Raw genomic sequence first — 19,300 nt, 5'->3', positions numbered from 1 at the left:
TATTATTTGAACTCATTGGCAAAGTGAAACTAACTTCACCAAGGAGTCAGTCAACGACAAGACAGTTATATGCAGTTACTTTCACTATTGACTGACAATGGGTTACCATCGAAAACATAGGCTGGAAAAAGCAACACTTACCCTAATGTTGCTCAAATGACTGAATAAAACAACATTTATCCTGCAGAGGAGTTGCTTATATCTCGTGACAGTGCGTCTTCAGCTGTGCTCCATACGTGTCTCTCGCCTCTCCCCTAATCACTTTTAACCGTCATTACCAATTGGCAAATGATGGTGAATAACTACTCATCATGAGATGTACAGTATTTCGTAATATCTTTATTCTAATTATGTTTCCCATTGTAATCGTGCAATTTGTAATGCTTTGCATGGACGTGCGCTGGTGTGCGTTCATGAATGATAGAAGGATGGTGCGTGCACCTGCCAATATGACTGTTGACATGCGCTCTTAAAATAGCATATGAACAACTCGCCATTGACTTCTGACCAGGTTTAGGTGGTGTATGATAGCGATTTTTAGACAATGCGCCAGGTCCCTCCCTAGGTTGTTAATTGCCACACCCCTGGGCGCAATGCTTAAAAAATAAACGTGCAAAATAACGAATTGAACTTCACGCCGGTGAATAACGAACTTTACGCCATGCGCTGGTGACCCAAAATATAGCCCTTAGACCCCGTATATGGTATGGGTGCTGTAGCCTGTTGCTCCACAGCGCCCCCCAAGTGGAGTAATATCTTGTTTTGCTAAAAAAAATATTTAAAAGCAAAAATATAACTTTTTCGGATTTTACTTTGCTTTATTTATTTTGAACTTTAATGCATAGTGCTGGCTGTGGACATGGCAAAATAGCATATATAAAACTGAAAAAACAAATCATAGCAAATGAGTTATTCATGTCCAGGACAGGAAAAGACACTGCTGAGCAATATTCACATTTATTAATTTAGCAGATACTGTTGTCTAAAGTGACTTACATATATCAACTATATTACAAGGCATTACATTGTCCCCGGAGCAACTTGGGGTTAAGTGCCTTGCTCAAGGGCACATCGGTGGAAACTGAGAAATGAACCCACAACATCCGGAGTCCATTTTAGTGCCCAGTCCCAACCCTGCAGTCTCTGCTCTCTCCTCGTCAGACCTAGCAGCTCCTGCTCTCACTAAGGCTGTCTGAAGGCTGTCTGTGCTGGCTGAAGCCATGGCTGCCTGACCTCTTGATGACTATCCCCAGCTGCTACACAGCTGCCTGAAGGTTCTGCCACCAGGCTTTCTGCCTGACTGGCCCCAACTACTCCCAACTGTCTTGTCTGTGTGCCTCACGTGGGCCCTTAGAATGCACCAATAGCATTCCATCCGCCTTCTAAGGATTCTGTCAAAAATAATTGTGGGTGACACTCATCAGTTGAATTTTATAATGGACAATGAAAAATATATGCTCAGTTGCTTTTATCTGAATTTTGTAGTGTTAATATTATGTATAACAGATGACTTTTAATGGGATCAAATGCATTGCCTGTGAATTAACAGGCTTTCTCAGCCAGTTTTGTAATTGTGGAGTAAACTTCTTGAGGTCAACTAGTCGTGTGTATTGTATTTGTGTTGAATGGCTCAGTGATGTCCTTTTAATTCCTTCCTGACATGTTTCCAGTCCTTCATTTGACAGGAAACCAGTGCTCGCTTCAGACTGACCAAAGCACATTCCACACTGCTGGCCTGTGGGCGTATGTTTATGAATGTCTTATTGTGTTTAATTACAGTGACCGTTTCTCTGCAGCATTGGCCTCTGTTGGGAGTTCCCCATAAACCCACAAGCTCTGCTGGAGCACAGATGTTTCTGGCCTTCATCACACTACTGATATCCCAAGTCTTTTACTTCCTCATCACACAACCTCTCTCTCTTTCTCTCTCTCTGTCTCTCTCCCTATATCTCTCTCTGTCTCTCTCTCTCTGTTTCTCTCTCCCCATCCTTCCTTAGGTCGGGGGAGCAGTGAGAGAAGTGACGGGCTACAAGGCCTCTTACCGACAGACCTTCTCTCTGGATCAGGGTGGGGAGGAGGGGGACTGCCTGCACATACGCAGGGGCTTCCACCACCCCATCAAGGGCTACCCCAACTGTGTGGTGGCAGAGGGGGTGGTCAACTTCTTCCTGGCACGTACAGACAAGGTCCAGCAAGTGGGTTTCGACCCTCGACTGGCTCGGGTGGCTCATCTGGGTGAGTGGATGTTATCCTGTGACTCCAGTCGGCCTTTGGTTGTAGCTGTTTATATTTATTTATATTACACCAAATCCTAATTACATGTGATACGAGGGAGCATTAGCAGCAAAATCAGTTGTATTACATTTGTTTTCAATTGGAATGTCCTAGCAGTATGCAACACGAAGCAGTGTTGAGCAGATTTTTTGTCAGACCATCTCTATTTTCTTTCTGTTGCCTGTCTTGCTCTGCTGTTTTGAATGAGACATACAGAAGGGCATATTTAACGGATTCAGTGTGGACAGAGTAGTCAATGCTACGTGACATTAGCTCGCTTGGATGGAGTTATGATGTTACAGGGTAGTTCAGCCTATGCAAAATATAAGTTGTGTTAAATGGTAGATAAATGACTGATAATTAGTTAATGATGCTAAATGTGTTTCTGTCAGATTTCCAATAAGCCTCCCGGCTCTTGTCTCTTTCAGAATTCTTTATTGATGGCCTTGGGATTCTCCATGTGGCCTCGTGCGATGACGTCATCGTGAACCACGCCTCCAAGATCAAACTCCCGTGGGGACAGTCCGAGAGCGACAAGGCCTACTACAAGTTCCGCTATCCGTCCTCTTCCTCGGACACTGTCCAGACCAGGAGCGAGCTGTTCTATTTCAAGAACCGCTTCCAGTGTCTCACCCACAACTGACCTCCTGTGCCCTCCCGTTCTGTTGCCCCTCCCCCCCCACACCTCTCTGCCGTGAGCTGGCCCACACCCACCCTGTGCCTGTGTTGCCAAAGACGTCCATCACAGTATGTCCTGGGGAGGGTGGGGAGCCCTGGGGATTTTTAAAAGGGAAAAAAAGACCATTCTAGTGTTGCTAGGAGCCTACAGACAATCTACAGCCGTGTTGAATTAGGCCCACATCTTGACCTTAGTGCAGGTCTCACTAACTTGAGAGACAGTGGTGGCACGAGAAGAGACGCTTGAGTGACGTGCCTCTATGCCTGGGCATACCATGCCCCCTCCTACAGCTTTTGTTTTGTGGTGGTGTGTCCGTGGACAGCTGTGCAGTCCAGGGAGACACCATTCCCACTGGGCAACTCAGCCATGACGGCAAGCCCACCCCTCCACAACCGTTACCTGGAGAGAATTGCTCACGTCACACTTCAACTCACGCCCATTGCGCCAGTGACCATATCGCCCCTTCAGCCATGACAAACGCCCCTGGGAGGGTTGGTCACCAAAGCTATTAGTCACTGTATTTGCTCCATGACTGGACGATGCACATAACCTTTGACGATGGGAAACTCTTAACGCTAAGAAAAGAGGCGTGCTGACCACTCTCCACCCCTGTCCTCTCCCCCTCGTCCTGCCCTCATGTTCCTTCCCCAGCTCCCCTCTATTGCTTGTAACGTTCCTGTTTGATTGACTCATTGATCGGATGACAGATTGAAGGACTGATTGATGTTGCATGACCTGCCTGTGAATGTGATGGAGAGCCTGACCCCTCATGTCTGTTCATGTGATGGAGAGCCTGACCCCTCATGTCTGTTCATGTGATGGAGAGCCTGACCCCTCATGTATGTTCATGTGATGGAGAGCCTGACCCCTCATGTATGTTCATGTGATGGAGAGCCTGACCCCTCATGTATGTTCATGTGATACCACTGCACTGCCTCCAACCAAGATTCCAGTGACCAAAGTGTCTTTGTACACGCATATTAGAACCGAAGGAGAACGATAGTAGCATCGACGCACTTTTTAGTCTTAAAAATAATGGGTTATTTTTCGTTCTAGGGTCAACTTGACTGGGGCATATAATATGGAGTAGTTATTTATTTATTTTTGATTCGCCATGAACGTATTTTAAATGGAGGTAATAGTTGTCTCATGACGGAATAGCCTTGGCTCAAAATGTGACCAAAATGTCAGAGTATGTAGTGTGAAATTGATTTTACTTTGAGTTCATAGCAAACATCTGTGTAATTTGACTAGCGACAAATTGCAAGAAATTGAAAGCATACAGGCATGACTTCAATTCTTAAGTAGTCACAATCACCTCCAAATTTAGTGTTTAACTGTAGTGCCATGAGAAAAGTTTATTTTTGTCCATGACCCCTGAGCAGGTGCTTCCAGTTTCATTTCCTCATTTCAGAGGACCATGAGGCATGTTTTTAGCACTTCAGTATTGTGTCATGAGCCACTCTCCATAAGTGGAAACTGCTTTCAATTTGTTCAGGATTTCTTTCTTGGTTGTGCAGTAAGATGAGCTCTGTCATATATCCATGTCTTGATGTTCGCCTTAACTTTCACATTTACTCCAGTGTACGTCTTTCTCTCTCTCTCTCTCTCTTTCTCTCCCTCTCTGACTAAACTAGTATTTACATGCGTCACTTGCAGTTAACATCTATACCACAAGATGGCAGTCACACACCAGGACTAAATGGCCACATACCACTTCACAGCTTCCCACCACATCTCTCCTGAATCAGTGGGACTGAATTGGGATGATGGGGTAACAAATGTTGGTCATGGTGGTGTTGTTGAATAAACGACACAGACTCAAAAATGTCGAGATGTTGACTGACATGCAGGTGTGGAGGTCTCAGGCCAGGTGCCAGTGATGGGGTAGATGTGAGCTTAGCGGGCGAGAGACTGATTGCTTTTCGGCAAGGCTGCATCCATCCTAATGAAAAGGGACCTGTAATGTTTTTTTTGTCTTACTCTTGATTTTTAATGTCAGTCATTTTGACAAAGACCTTTCTAGAGAGATGTGTAAATCTTTGTACCTTGTCTTTGCGGCAATCTGCACTCCAGAACTGTACATAAAAGACAAGGTCTTTGACTTTACTGCAAATAGTATTGTTGTTTTCAATACTGTTGAAACAAACTGTTTTCATTAATATTTCATTATGGATCAACACAATTGGGAAATCGTGGTGATTTTTTAAACTATATATATAAACTGGTAAACTGAATTTATATTTGGAATTTACCAAGTGCCTATGCAGGAAAGTGCAACAACTGTTACTTTGGCTTGTGTGGAATTCATAGTCTGCATAGAGAGAACTCTTTTTTGCAATAGTGGACTATTTTCTATTTTGATTTATTGCGTTAATTCTCATTGTTGTTGTTGATGTTGTACATATCAGACCTATATGTACCCGTATGCCCAGTGTCAAACACTCCCTTGTATCATTTTGGCAGTGTGTGCTTCGGAGGCTTTTTGCATGGTTCACCTCTTTTATTCATGGAAAGTGTTTCTCTTGCACATGCTTTGTACTGTTTAACGGCTGCTTTTGAGTCCCTCGTTTGGCTGCTCTGTCACACATCAAACTTTGTGTTTTTGATTTTGTTTATGAATAGGGTCCTGCCTTATATTCGCTTAAAAGAGGCGAATGTTGGCATGGCTTGACTCAGATGGTCCTAATAGGGATTAGGGAGGCGTTGGCTGCTTGCGTTCTAGGGCGAGAGACTGACTTGGGGAAGGATATCTGCAGGATGCTGTAGACTGAAGCGTTTGGCCGGTCTTGTGTACCACTCCCTAATTGGTATGGGCTACTTTCCACCATGCCAATTAGTAAAGCACTCCTTGAGCTTTAAAAGCGAATGCCCTGAGGAGGTAGTGTCTAGAGGTTTCTTTTGAAATACACACTGGATGATAAGGAGAACATATGGGTATCCAACATCAAGCAGGAAAATAATTAATTTGGGTGCTTGTTTTATGGCCTGCTTTTGAACTCGGCGTTGATTTTTATCAGGTCAAGGTAACGGTGGTGGTGGATGTGAAGGAGGAACAGCAGAGGGCAGTGTGTGTCAGCGTGACGCCATGTCTCCATCACTGCAGCGCAGGACCGACTCCACCGGTCACCTTCAACTGATTGCTGTCACTTTCACTCTCAAACAGAACACATGCTCGTGGTTTTCTCAGCATGTGCTTCCCCGTCAGTGTTTACACAGACTCTTCTCCTAACCTTGTTCTCCATGGCTTGAATTATTTCTGTTCACCAATCAAAGTGCTGCTGAGAACCGGGAAGAGACTTAAGCAGTGTAATCTATGACATGTATCCACAATGCCAAAATGGAGATATTATTAGTAAGGATGAGAACATCCTCCTTGTCATCAAGGTGTATTTTTAAAATTAATCTGATGTTGATGTCTTTTGCAGGGATTATAACACTGTATTGTCACTCACTTGTATGTATAGTTACTGTCTTTCTACATCTGACCAGAGCAATGTAAAATGTGTTTTCTTTCAAACTGTGTGTGTGGGGGTGCATTTGGGGTATTATGGTGGGGAATGGGGTATGAGGGAACCGCCGCATGTATTACTTGCACTGAATTTTTAGGATGACCTTGAGCCATATGCACTGTGCTCTGGAAGCTTATTTTTAGTTAGTGATGCCAAATCTTTTTTTAAGAAATGCTGCATTGTCTGTGTCTTCATGATAACGAAAAAAAAAAAAAAAACGATAGACCTTGGCTATTGTAACGGAAGTGTTTTTAATTTTATTTCCCAAGTCACTGTCTCAGCCTGCTGAAAAAGCAAACCTTTAAGTGTGTGAAGATTGATGGACCTGAATCCAGTAGGAGTGGCTGGTGGCTATTGGAAACTGCTGCAGAAGTCTGTGAAGCGAGTTGCATCCTTTAACCTTGACCTAGAACCCTTCTGATGTGCATTCCATTCGTTTCGCAGGCTTCAGATGCCGGCAACAAGAGAAAAAAACAACAATGCACATGCACCCATTTATGTCTGATTAAAATAAAAAAAAGTTAAATTCAGTTCTTTGTCTATGAGTCTTTCCAAGTTCTGCTTACATGAAAACGTATTGTAAAATTTTTGATTTGATGATTTTAAATTATTTATCATATAATATATAAATAATTAATATATAAAATAAACTACACCATTAGATGGTCATGTTATGGAATTCAGCAGACACTTTTGTCCAAAGACACTTACAGAATATGCACATTACAAAAGTTAACATTTACAGTAACGTTTTTTTAAAAGTTACGTCTGCATTAAGAAAATTAGTAATAAAAACAAATGATTATGAATATTATTGCTTTATCTCTTCATATGTAGGCATTTTATATTATATTAATTATGTTATTATTTTATTATTGTTATTTTTTTATTTGTAAAGCACTTTAACCCTGTTGACCTTCTGTCAATCCTGCTGTCAATCATCATCAGTTTTATGCACCTATAAGGAGGGCTTTGCCCTGTGTTGGCATAATGGCATCGTTGGATGCTCTTTCTCTCCTTATGATGAAGAGGTTTCTCTACTGCTTCAGTGAAGTCATCCAACAACATGCCCTTTGGATCCTGTCCCGTCTACTCTTTCGCAGTCTATCACACCTGCTGTTCTTCCAGCAGTCACGCATGTGTTTAATACTTCACTCAGTTCTGGAATAGTTCCTTTTTCTTTTAAACACTTAGTCCAACTGATGTGAAAAACTACAGACCTGTCCCCCTTGTTCCTTTCTTGTCAAAGGTTTTGGACAAAGTGGTCTTCAGGTAAGTCTGTGACATAACAACCTGCAGTCTGGTTTCAAAAGTGGCCATTCTATTTGGAATCTTCTGAACATTTAATTAATGCAAAGTAGAACACTGAGGTAGAACACTGTATCAGTTTGACCTGACTGCACCAGAGATAACATTGAGGGAGAGTACTTTATTAATCCCCAAGGGGGAAATTATTTTGCTACCTGGCAACCACACACAACAACATACATCAATAGGACAGTTTTACTTAAGACAGGGCACAGTACAACATTCACTACCACAACAAATAAATAGGTATGCACCAGACACAGGCACTGAAAGGACACAACAATCACAGCAATCTCAGCAACATAAATCACAACAGCAATGAGTCAACAGCTCTTGTTAAAAAGTCTGATTGCTGTAGGAACAAATGACCTCCTGAATCTCTCTGTTGAGCATCTAGGAGGAGCCTTTGGCTCCTACCACTTTTGGTGAACATGCTGTACAAGGGACGTTCGTTCCTTGACAGCACACTCCTCATCTTCCTCATCACCCTCTGTTTTTTTGTCCACAACTTGGTTGGGATCCCAGGTGTTACATTCCCATTGTTGTTGTAGGATTTCCTCCACAGAACTTGGGCATGAACCAATGATGGAACCTGCTTTCCTTATCAGGTTTCCTTATCTGCTCCTGTCCTCAACTGTTAGGCTTCCACCCCAACATACAACAGCATAAAAAAGAACACTTGCCAGAATCCCATGGTAAAACAAGTTCAGACAAAGCAAAAAAAAAAGCACTTTGGGTCAACTCCTGTTGTATTTAAATGTGCTATATAAATAAAAGTGACTTGATTTAACTTGTGGCGGGAAATGACGGAGCAAGCATTAAATGTCCTTAAATAGCATAAAATGGACACTGACATTGATATTGAGAAAATTAGTCAATGACGAATGTCGCTGCCTGTTTGACAAATGTTCATGTTGTTGTCACAGCCCGTTCTGGCTCCAGCTACCATTTCCCAGTTGAATAGGCCCATGACCACCTGATGGAGGAGCAGAGGTCATCACCGAATAAGGAGGGACCAGTCAGTGAAAGGGAAACATAGAGGAGACTGAGGCTGGAGAGGATGCACAGCCTGGTGAACCAGCAAGTAAATAGCATAGACCTCAAACTGATAACTTATACCCACAGTTTACCTTTTACTGAGGAAGATGGTCCTGTAATATACTGTAAGTAAAACGTTTTTAGTTATACCAAGTACAATTATAATGGATCCTAATTAAAGTTGTAGTGTAGTTGTACCTACAAATTGTATCTTGTGGTGTAGAACTACGCTCTACCCATGTACCAGAAACCAGCACTTTGGCCATCTGCAATTGTTATTAAATGTCCTTACATTGTGTAAACAGATATTAAAAAAAATTGTTGAAGTTTGCTGCATGTTTGACTCAAGTGTTGTTGTTGTTGTGTTGTCACTGCTGACCCTGGCTCCATTTACCATTTCCTAGCTGAATGGGGCCTTGACAACCTGATTGCTTGACTAAGCGAATGACCATGGGAACACCTCAAATTATAGTAAGCCTAAAATAATCTTTGTCAAATGTCATCATCGTTAGGTGACCAACCATGGCATTCAATTGGCACCATACCAAGAATGCAATACAAATATAAAAACAATTCACAAATAACTCAAATAATTATAATCAGAATTCTAATTGCTGTCTTTTTCTAATCAATATCTTGTCAATGCTCCAGGGTGGCTGGGCTTTGTGAACGTGGACAGGTGGGGAGAGCATGGGAAGCAGGACAGGTCTTAACTATTACATCATTGTGGACAGCCAAGCAACATCTACTGTCAAGCAACATCTATTGTCCTTCAACTGTTCAGATGCCCTTGAACTGACCGACATTATATTACATCATTATTACAGTATTATCATTACTACTGGTATGATGCATTACATTGATATCTCATTAAGATTCTATGTCAAATAGATAAGTTTCCATACAGCTTAAACTGTCTTCAAGCGTGTGTGTATGTGTGTGTGCTTCTATGAAAGCATAAAAAAGATATAGTAGCAAAGAAATAAATATATTCAATTATAATATATTTATTTATATATTATAATGTGTATTACTATTTATTAATAGGTATCCAGGGTTATATTATAATGTGAAACCAAATTTGTGGTTGGTGTACATAATTCATGTTTATTCATACATTATTAAAATATCAATGACAAAAATAAATACATGTCATTTTTTCCAGCATCAAGAAGTACATCGTAAATGGATTGAGTACAAAGTACAGACAAAATAATTTATTTCTTTATCTTTATATCCCAGGCCAACATACAAATATAACAACTATAACAAGTATATAGTGCGGGCCCCCATGCTGAAGAGCAGGCACCCATTCCAGCATATGGCTCATAGAGCAGGTCTTGAGTAGGCTAAATGTGGTGAGAAAGCCAACACGTGGGAGGTCTATGTCTGTGTGTGCATAAGAGAGAGGTTATATCATGTAGGAATTAGGCATATATCTACTATTCTCCAGTAAAGTGCTCATGGTTTCCATCTGAACAAGTCACACTTCCTGATCATGAGGGCAGATATCCTACAGTTCTGATAAGTAGAGAATACAGCACAACAGAACATACAGCATAAGGACCCTTCACTTCATTCAGGTTCCTACTAGTCAGTAAATGCCTGTATTGTATAATTCTTGTATTGCTTTTACTTGCTATGTATTGGATGGATCTATTCATTATATTATTGTGCAGAAACAAAGGTTTATAGAGCATGATATGTGAATACCATACCTTGATAGTAGTGATGTGAGCAGAAAACAAGATCATGCTCCTCTATGACATGTTGGTATGAGTATATTTATTTTGTTCTACCAAATCACAGCTAATATTCAGTGCAGTCTCCACGTTCATAATATATGGTCAATAACCTCAATTTAGACAATACAGAATTTAAGAGTATATAACATGATAGATTAAACCCTTATTTTGATGCATCACAAACATAGCAAACCAAATTCTAAATGGAATGGTCTCTGTGCAAGCCATGTGGGAAATGCCTTTTGAATCAGCGGCCATTTTGACAAAAAAGAACAGGCAGACCACTGGGGACCCTGCTGAAGCCCATCTGCACGTCCATTTCTGGCTGTTGAAGCTCTCTTCCCTCCACAACTTGGTGGGGATCCCAGGTACTACATCCCCATTGAATAAAAATGCCATCTTACACCCAAATTGTTGTGTTGTTCTCTGATGGTTTCTCCTGATCAAAACAGGGCCACATACTTTAGTTCAGTTCGTCACAGAATGCCTAGTTTCACAAAGGATAATAAAGGTGAATCACTTCTGTATGTGGATCATTCCCCTCTCTGGCTCCTGCCTACCTTCTGCTGTTGAATGTAGACCATGGCATCATGTACAGTGACGAAGATGTGCTGTGGGTTCATGTAGTCCATCAGGCCGCTGGAGGTCAGGATCTTCAGCACGCTCTCTACAGGACAACAGGTGTTGAACAGGGAGAGAAAATTATTCTACTATAGTAGATTGGGTTTGCTGAAGAAAACAGATTGTAAATATCACAACCATAAAAAATGTTAACTGTATGTGCAAGCACATTTACCATTGCAGTTTGCCAGGTATATCCTCATCCCAACCTTCTGACACTCAATACACATCTGAAAAGCAATTACCCATATGATGAGTGCACAGGAGGAAAGTGAATTCATCCTCATTAATATCAATATGGTTGTTATGCACACCAGTCTCTACCTGAATGAACAGCCGGGCTCCTGCAACATCCACAAAAATGACGCTGGCACAGTCGATGAGGACGGCCTGGACCTCACTCTCCAGGGCCTCTGCAGTGGCACACATTGAAGGGGAAGGGCAGAATGTGAGTATTGTGTGTCCACCTGGGACAAGAGACCACCATGGAAGGGCTCATCTATAGATAAACCCTGAACACACCTAAAGCACGACTGACCTGATTTAAAGAACTCGTTTTCAGAGGAGAAAGACGTATTTGCAACACCTCTTTCCTGAGGAAGAATACAGACAGGTTATTATTAAATGAGTGGGAAAATAACCCAATGAAAGACATGCCAAAGCTCGGCACGTAGCATTCTGTGTGTTTGAATGTTTTTTCTCTTACCACTGTGCTGATGGACTCTCGCTCCCTCTTCTCGAGGGCTTTCCTGGCCTTCTCCCTGCGCCGGATCCTCTCCGGGCTCAGGCCCAGCAGTCGGCTCATGTCGGCCCGGAAGAAGCTCCGGTTGCCATAGTAGATGGGTCCATTATAGGTCAGGATCTTCACTCCTGGAATTTCATAGCACTGAGGAAGAGGAGCAAAGAGAACAGTAGTGAAGATAACGCAGAGGACAGCAAGTGAGAGATCTTCATATTTAAAAGGACATTTAGAAGACAACAAGTGAGAGAACTTCATAATATCAAAGCTTATATCAAAACTCCATGTCTTCTGTTGAGGTATAAAGAACGTCAGATTAACACGTCACAAGATTAGTAGTTAAGGCTTGGGGCCTCACCTTATTGTGGTTGTCTACAGGTCTGTAGATCTCCGTGTTGGATGCTCTCCCCAGCACTGAGCACCCGGCCCTGAGCAAAAATAACCCAACTCATTAAGTCCATAGCCTCGTGCCAATGCCTCCGCTCTCTCCTCTGGTGAGTGTGAAAAGTTAACGTCCTCCAGGAGAGGAATGCGTTTGGAGAGTTTGTTTTAGAATAGCGGGCCGACGAGGGATAGAGCGGCCCAGTACCCACCCTGCCCCAGGGTGCTGAGATTCATAATTAGGGGGCATAAATAATCAACAGCGCATATTGTTGCTGATAAATGCACAAATTCTAATTAAAACTTTTCAATTGCTTTCTACACGGCGAGTTACATAATGAGCTCAATACTTTTAATGGGACTGTTCCAGTTGAGGCGCAGTTATTCCCCTCTGACACTAGCAATTATTAAGACTGCAAAATTAATAACAGTATATCCCATACATATATGTTCACAATGCTATGGAGTGAATAAGCGTTCCAATAAACTAATGAATTGGCTGTTTAAGTAGGTTTCACAGGTTGCTTGTGTTTGACAAATGTCATTGCAGGATGCGTACCTCTGAGTACGACAGATGACGGTCATCATGGAGAAGACCACTCCAATGGCCAGACCCAAATCCACATTCAGCACCACCACTGACAGCCAGGTTACTAGCCACACAACCTACACTCACACGCACAACAATATATATATATATTCATGAAATTCATGAGATGAGCCATGAAATGATCTGAAGTTAAATCTTCATAAAGTTTGTAGTGATGAGTACTCACAAAGTCAATTTTGCTCACTCTCCATAATTCTGGTAAATCCTGAAACTGGACAAACATTTGCCTCAGGCTGGTCACGTTGATGCACGCGAGCAGGGCCTGAAGGAGACAGGGACACAGGGAACATGTGAGTCTGGACGCCAGTGGCAGCACACAGAACAGGAGCTCAGCTCCTCAAGCTCCGCGCTCTCTCTCACCTTGGGCAGGAAGTAGAAGAGCGGTCCGATCAGCAGCAGCACGATCAGCACCACCAGACTGGTGAACAGGCCAGAGAGCTGTGGAACAGACCAGAACAGCCTCTTCACACACTGCTATTCACAGCACATTACTGTTTTATAGGATATTTTGGGGCTTTTCGCCTTTATTCAGAAAGGACAGTGACAGGAAGCGAGTAGGAGAGAGAGATAGGGCGGGATCAGGAAATTAAAGCGGGTTTGGATTCCAACCGAATGTGGTAAAGACGCATGCTCCCCCCACAAGGCATTCTTAACATCTAAAGTCATGTGATTACTTCGGGTTACCCCAGAAGGAAATGAACTAAATTCATATTAAAGGAAGATTAAAGGAAACATTTCAGGATATATATTAAATATATATATATATTAAAGGAAAAACAGCTGTAGGAAACATACGCAACTCATCCTTAAAACAAACCTACAGTATATGTCTTTCCATGTTGTTTGTTAATGGAACATTTATGTACAGACTGAATTACTGAATGAATGTATAATGAATGAATGAATGATTGAGTGTGCACCTGTGTGTGGCCTCCAGCGCTCTCCAGGATGTTGGTGGTTGCCAGAGTGGCAGAGCTGGGGAAGCAGGTGAAGAGAGAGGAGACTGTGTTGGAGACGCCAAGAGCCAGCAGTTCCTGGAGGGAGGACATCAACAACACTGCAATTCAAATATCACATAGACACCAGCATTAAGAGAAATTCTGCTACTTTTGTAACTTAATGTTCAGTTGGATCACACTTGATTAGGATCCCCTAATGACACAGGCAGACAGAGAGAGAGAGAGAGAGAGAGAGAGAGAGAGAGAGAGAGAGCGAGAGATGGGCTACCTGGTTGGGCTGTATGGAGTAGCCATGCTTGTCAGCATAAATCATTGCTAGAGAGACAGACACAGCATAGCCTACGAATGTGAGGGCGATCGTGTCCCCAGCAATATCTGGCAGAACTTCCAATTTAGGCATATGGGGACGAGGAAACCTGGGGGTGACAAAGGGACAATCATGCTTCAATATGCATCTATGCTTCTACTAGTACAAGTTCATTTCTGAGCAGGAAGTATAGTAGAGAGAGTATTTCAGTTACCCTGCAGGTATATGGCCCACGATCTGAATGCCATATTTGGAGTCCAGGGAGGAGCCATATGCCACCCCAGTTGCAATTATGACCTATTAATAGTGTACAAGGATCCATAGATATAACAATGCACACAGCACACATGTGTGGACAAAAGCATTAACATAATCTAAGGTTGTCTATAAGCCTATACGTTTCTACAGTCACATCCTTTCATGCATAGGACATGCCGTACCCTATCAGATTTGTGGATGACTTACAGTGAGGATTTCCACTGGTATGGGGGTGCGCAGCCTCTGGCGGAAGCGCGTATTCACCTCTTTGACCGGCACCAGAACAGCCAGGCAAACCAGAGAGATGATAAGCTCCGCCACGTTTGTGTGGGGCAGATTCTCCATCACCGATGCCAGGGTCTGCAGAGAAGACTCGCTGTGTTAGCATTCAAACTTGAGCACAACCGTTCGCCCTCACAGCTGTGCTTAATTCACAGCCTGCCTACTGCAGTACACACTCACCTTGAAGAGGGAGAAGGGTCCCGTGTAACGGGGTAGTCGTAGCCCCAGCATGCTTTGCAACTGAGATACAGTCACATGGAAGGCAGCGGCGCTTGTGAAGGCTTTGACGATGGGTTCTGACAGATATGTGGACAGGAAACCTAACTGGAGACTGAACATGCCTAACTGAAAACAACAGAGACTAGAGATGAGTTTATTGACAACTACACAGAACACCAAATGTAATATCTAGCCAGAAATTCCTTCCGTTACACTTATTGTGATGTGGCTGACTGTTTCTGAAGGTCTAACCGCACACTCTCCTCACCATCAAGATCCCTGAGAGGAAGGCTACTGCGGATGCCACTCCAATTCTCTGGGCCTCAAACTCTGCGGCCTCGGCACTGCTGGTGTTCAGAGCCAGAGGGGTGGGCACCAGCTGCTCCACCACAGAGCCAGTCATCAGGCTCACCACAGCAAAGGTACCTGTCCCAGCGAGACGCCACAACATCACAACACCATACACATTCTCAAACGACAGGGACAAAAACCATACAAGCCTCAAGTTTTTTATTTTGGTTACTAATATCCATTTCACATTTTCATATACAAATATTCAAATACATAATAACCAGACATTCCTCAAAAAATGTATGTCATTCTTTTATATTTTTGTCCATTATCCATGGAATATTGTTGACTATATCATTTTAAATAGTGACAAAAGGCTATACTAAGAGCGGCAACAATTAGTTGAGTAATTGCAGATGCCAACTATTTTAACACAGCTCTTTACATTTAAAAGTTAAATACAATTTACAGTAAACTTGCACAAATTTCCAATGCACTAATATAACCTGAAAAATATGTGCCCATAATCCATGCAATGAAAATACATTTGAGATTACCGGTGGAGACGTGGCGGCCTGTCCCAAAGAGCATGTAGAGAACCACAGGGAAGAATGAAGTGTACAGCCCATATATAGGCGCTACTGATGTCAACAGTGCAAAAGCCATTCCTAGTGATACAGAAACATATCAAGGATAATCTATGTGTCAATACATTTTTTCTGTTCTTTAAAAACAAAATTCATTATTGAAATATATATGATTTTTGAAAGATTTGTAAGGTTGTGCACATTTCTTCACAAGATGATATGACCTTTTCAAAGGCTCTTGATGTTGTCACCATATACTATGAAATGTGTCACTCAGAGCCTGAAATGAAGATGCCTCTTTTATACTGAATTTGGAAAAAGCCATTGGATTGTTATAGAGCTTATGTTAGAGGAAATAGAGTGTATGTCAAATAAGAGAACGCTTGTGTAGAACCTTAGGAGTCCCTCTTCTGCCAAAGTCTTGTTGGGTAAGTGGGAGATTTTTCAATTAGGCTACTCATTATTCATCTTGTTTAATTTAATTCTTGGAGTCAATATACACAAATTATTGTAAATAAATTAACATAACTTCAGGTCTGAACATTGGGTTTTAGCCATGTTCGGTATGGTTAACATATTAATGAATTAAGTTAAACCTTTTTTGGTATTTTATAACCAAGCGATTTCTTCATACAATCTCCAGACTTGAAGTTACCTGACGTATTGACATTAACAAGGTATGGAAGAAGCGGCTGTAATTAAGCTGAGACTACTGCAGTTTGTCGGCTATGCACTGATGTTTTTTAATCAAATTTTAATACGAAAGTGACCGGTAGGCTAATCAACAGCAGTTTTAAAACCGCATTTTTTACCTGGTAATATATATTTTCATTCCATTCTCTAACTACTGTGGAAGTACGAAATGACCTTAAAAACTTAAGAGATCACAACACATATGCCTTTTACTCGGATTACCTTGAGGTATATGAAGAATGCCAACTGTCAGTCCCGCAACAGCATCTCCTAATATCCATTTCTTTAGCCTGTATTTTGGAAGCCAGTTGAAAATCGGCACTCTCTCCTTCAACAGGTTGTGACACGAAACCTGCGAACACCTGCACCTCTTGAGGAGTTTTTCATGGAACTTCTCCCGCCCGCTGTGTTTGTCCTCGGTACCATACGTTTGTCTGAAGCGATCTTCGGTGTAAATATTCCTATAAACGGCCACTGAAGCGCTCATTCTGTTAATCCTCTTCGTCTTGACTTCTTAGGCAAGTGTTATCTGAGGACTGTTGTGAGTGAAGAGAGTATGATTTCTACAGCCTCAAATATATAGCAGTCACAAATTTGACTTCAGGAACCATTGTATTTTCCTGTCAGGTGCTATGAGCCAATTACATGGCTCAAAGCTGAACTTTTTTGTGCTTGAGTTGAACTTCTTTGGCAGGATTTTTGCGTCTTGTTTGGCAGCTTCCCCATAAAGGTGTACTTGTCCAGCCTAAGTGATGACAGATACAGCAAGCCCTCTGGGTCCTACTGCGGAAGGCATTTTACCAGTAAACAGCTGAATGAACATCTGTAGCCTACACTCTATCTCCCACTCATACATGAAACACACACACACACACACACAAACAGACACACACACACACACACACACACACACACGCACGTTCTTAACTCAGCTCAGCTCTTAACTCCTTTATTGTGTATATCAGAAGATCTCACAGGAGAGGAAACTTACAATGTACAGCTCTGTATGAAAACCCCACACAGATCAAAGTGCCATTGTATCTTGAGTGAAGGTGTAACCTCAAACCACATCTACCAGCAATTATTAAAGGTGGTCATTTCTGAGTCGGATGGATTTCCCTGGTGGCCTTTGGTGTTTGTCTGTGTAAAGCGTGGGACGAGGGCAGCCCTGTGAAATTTGATCATGGGCCTGTACGCTGTCCGTGGCCCACTGATCACACTGAAGGCTGATTCAGATAAGCGTGTCCAGGGCTCTGTTCCCAACTGGCACACTTAGAGGCACTGCATAGAAGCTATGGAAGTCTCCGGAAGCAGAATAGCCTCAGATTTCTTTTCTGGAAACAGGTGTAGCCAAACGTTGACACAATTTTATTTTATGGAAAAACCTACATTATGCACAATAATATCCACAGCATTTTTCTTCTGGCTGCCCTGTAATATGGCAGTAGGCAAAAAGCACACCTGGATAAAGCATGAACTATTATCTCTAATCTACCCAGTGACCTTATAATTAATTGTCACCTTATTGGGGAAAAGGATAAAGCCTGTAGACTTTACCCTCAGTGACCCATTTGCACTGCAGACATTGTTGTTAGTGACACATCCAGAGGTCAGATTATTGTGATACCACACCATTGTTACTGATTTAGTAAAGTCGAATCAGTCATTAAAATAGGAGCTAATTTCCCTCCGTTTCAGACTTCAAGGAAGAAAGGCAGCCATGTCGGACGTGTCTGAGCTCCCTGCGGCCAGCTCCTGTGTTAGCAACTGTTTGTCTGTATAATCTCCATGCTTTCAAAACAATGTCAGTGAGTATGGCGGAGATCGCAATCTAATAAATAGTCCAGTGCTGTAAAAAAAACAAAGAATGACACAATGGCATAAATAGGTGGATTTGTTTTGGTCGCAGCCCAGAACTGGGACCGGTGAATGAGTGCCTCCGTGCAGAAATGCATGCTGGACATCTCCCAGTCACAGCGTCATACACTGTCCAGCTATATTCTCTCAGCCAAGCCTCACCACAGACGTGTCCAGCCACACAGTACACAATACCCACCACCACAGTCAAAACAGTCAATAAAGAGCAGTTATGGTCATATTCACACATTTCATACAATTTCATACAATTGGGGCGCTTTGGACTTGTAACCGGAGGGTTGCCGGTTTAAACCCCGACCAGTAGGAAGCGGCTGAAGTGCCCTTGAGCAAGGCACCTAACCCCTCGCTGCTCCCTGAGCGCCGCTGTTGTAGCAAGCAGCTCACTGCGTCGGGGATTAGTGTGTGCTTCACCTCACAGTGTGTTCACTGTGTGCTGAGTGTCTTTCACTAATTCACGGATTGGGATAAATGCAGAGACAAAATTTCCCTCACAGGATCAAAAAAGTATACTTATATACTTATACTTATGTCTGTCTGTTTCTTCTATGGGAGCCTAGGATGTGTGTTGTAACCAGGGATGGGATGGGAACCAGAATGTATTTTAAAAATTTGTATCAAAATAAAATACTTTTTGAAACTGAGGATTGTTTTTTTTTTTCAAAATACTTTGTTCAAGGGATCATGGAATCACTTTGTAAATCAGCTTTTACATCCCAAACATTTAGCCTATTCAAACTCTAATAAGGCTAAATATGGAATATCACACACCAGAAATTTCTAGACAGAAATTCCTAGAAAGTTCTACACAGGCAAATTTATGAGCAGGGGTGGATTACTGAACAGGCCTAACGGGCCCAGGCCCACGGGCCCAAGCCTTTTTGCGTAAAGTCGCTACTATGTTCTCCACCCCTGATATCTG

The 19,300-nt window shown here is 42.3% G+C and overlaps 2 protein-coding genes across 3 annotated transcripts in view; one reads left to right on the top strand and one right to left on the bottom strand.

Annotated features, from left to right (window-relative positions):
- b4galnt1a (beta-1,4-N-acetyl-galactosaminyl transferase 1a) overlaps window positions 1-6,995 on the top strand; it is an 80,071-nt gene extending 73,076 nt beyond the window's left edge. For both annotated transcript variants that reach the window (XM_076276128.1, XM_076276129.1), the window contains 2 exons: window positions 1,998-2,235; window positions 2,703-6,995. In XM_076276128.1, coding sequence (XP_076132243.1) covers window positions 1,998-2,235; window positions 2,703-2,917 — 453 coding nt within the window. In that variant the 3' untranslated portion in view covers window positions 2,918-6,995. The remainder of the gene's footprint in view (window positions 1-1,997; window positions 2,236-2,702) is intronic.
- Window positions 6,996-9,990: 2,995 nt separating this feature from the next.
- Window positions 9,991-17,114, bottom strand: slc26a10 (solute carrier family 26 member 10). Its single transcript, XM_076276057.1, has 18 exons — window positions 16,726-17,114; window positions 15,781-15,891; window positions 15,201-15,358; window positions 14,894-15,058; window positions 14,639-14,791; window positions 14,388-14,470; window positions 14,135-14,282; window positions 13,828-13,941; window positions 13,268-13,345; window positions 13,074-13,169; window positions 12,857-12,963; window positions 12,275-12,344; window positions 11,884-12,063; window positions 11,716-11,770; window positions 11,502-11,590; window positions 11,353-11,407; window positions 11,117-11,223; window positions 9,991-10,995 (listed from the first exon to the last, which is right to left on the bottom strand). Exons 1-18 carry the CDS (start codon window positions 16,988-16,990, stop codon window positions 10,957-10,959), a joined length of 2,073 nt encoding a protein of 690 aa, XP_076132172.1. The 5' UTR covers window positions 16,991-17,114; the 3' UTR covers window positions 9,991-10,956.
- Window positions 17,115-19,300: the final 2,186 nt, after the last annotated feature.

The sequence above is a fragment of the Alosa pseudoharengus genome, unplaced genomic scaffold (genome assembly GCF_046254945.1).
Source record: "Alosa pseudoharengus isolate Yale_2024_CS ecotype anadromous, Long Island Sound unplaced genomic scaffold, YU_APseudo_1.1 YU_APseudo_1.1_scf_9, whole genome shotgun sequence".
NCBI classification, from domain to species: Eukaryota; Metazoa; Chordata; class Actinopteri; order Clupeiformes; family Clupeidae; genus Alosa; species Alosa pseudoharengus.
This window is presented reverse-complemented; position numbering and strand designations above follow the sequence as displayed.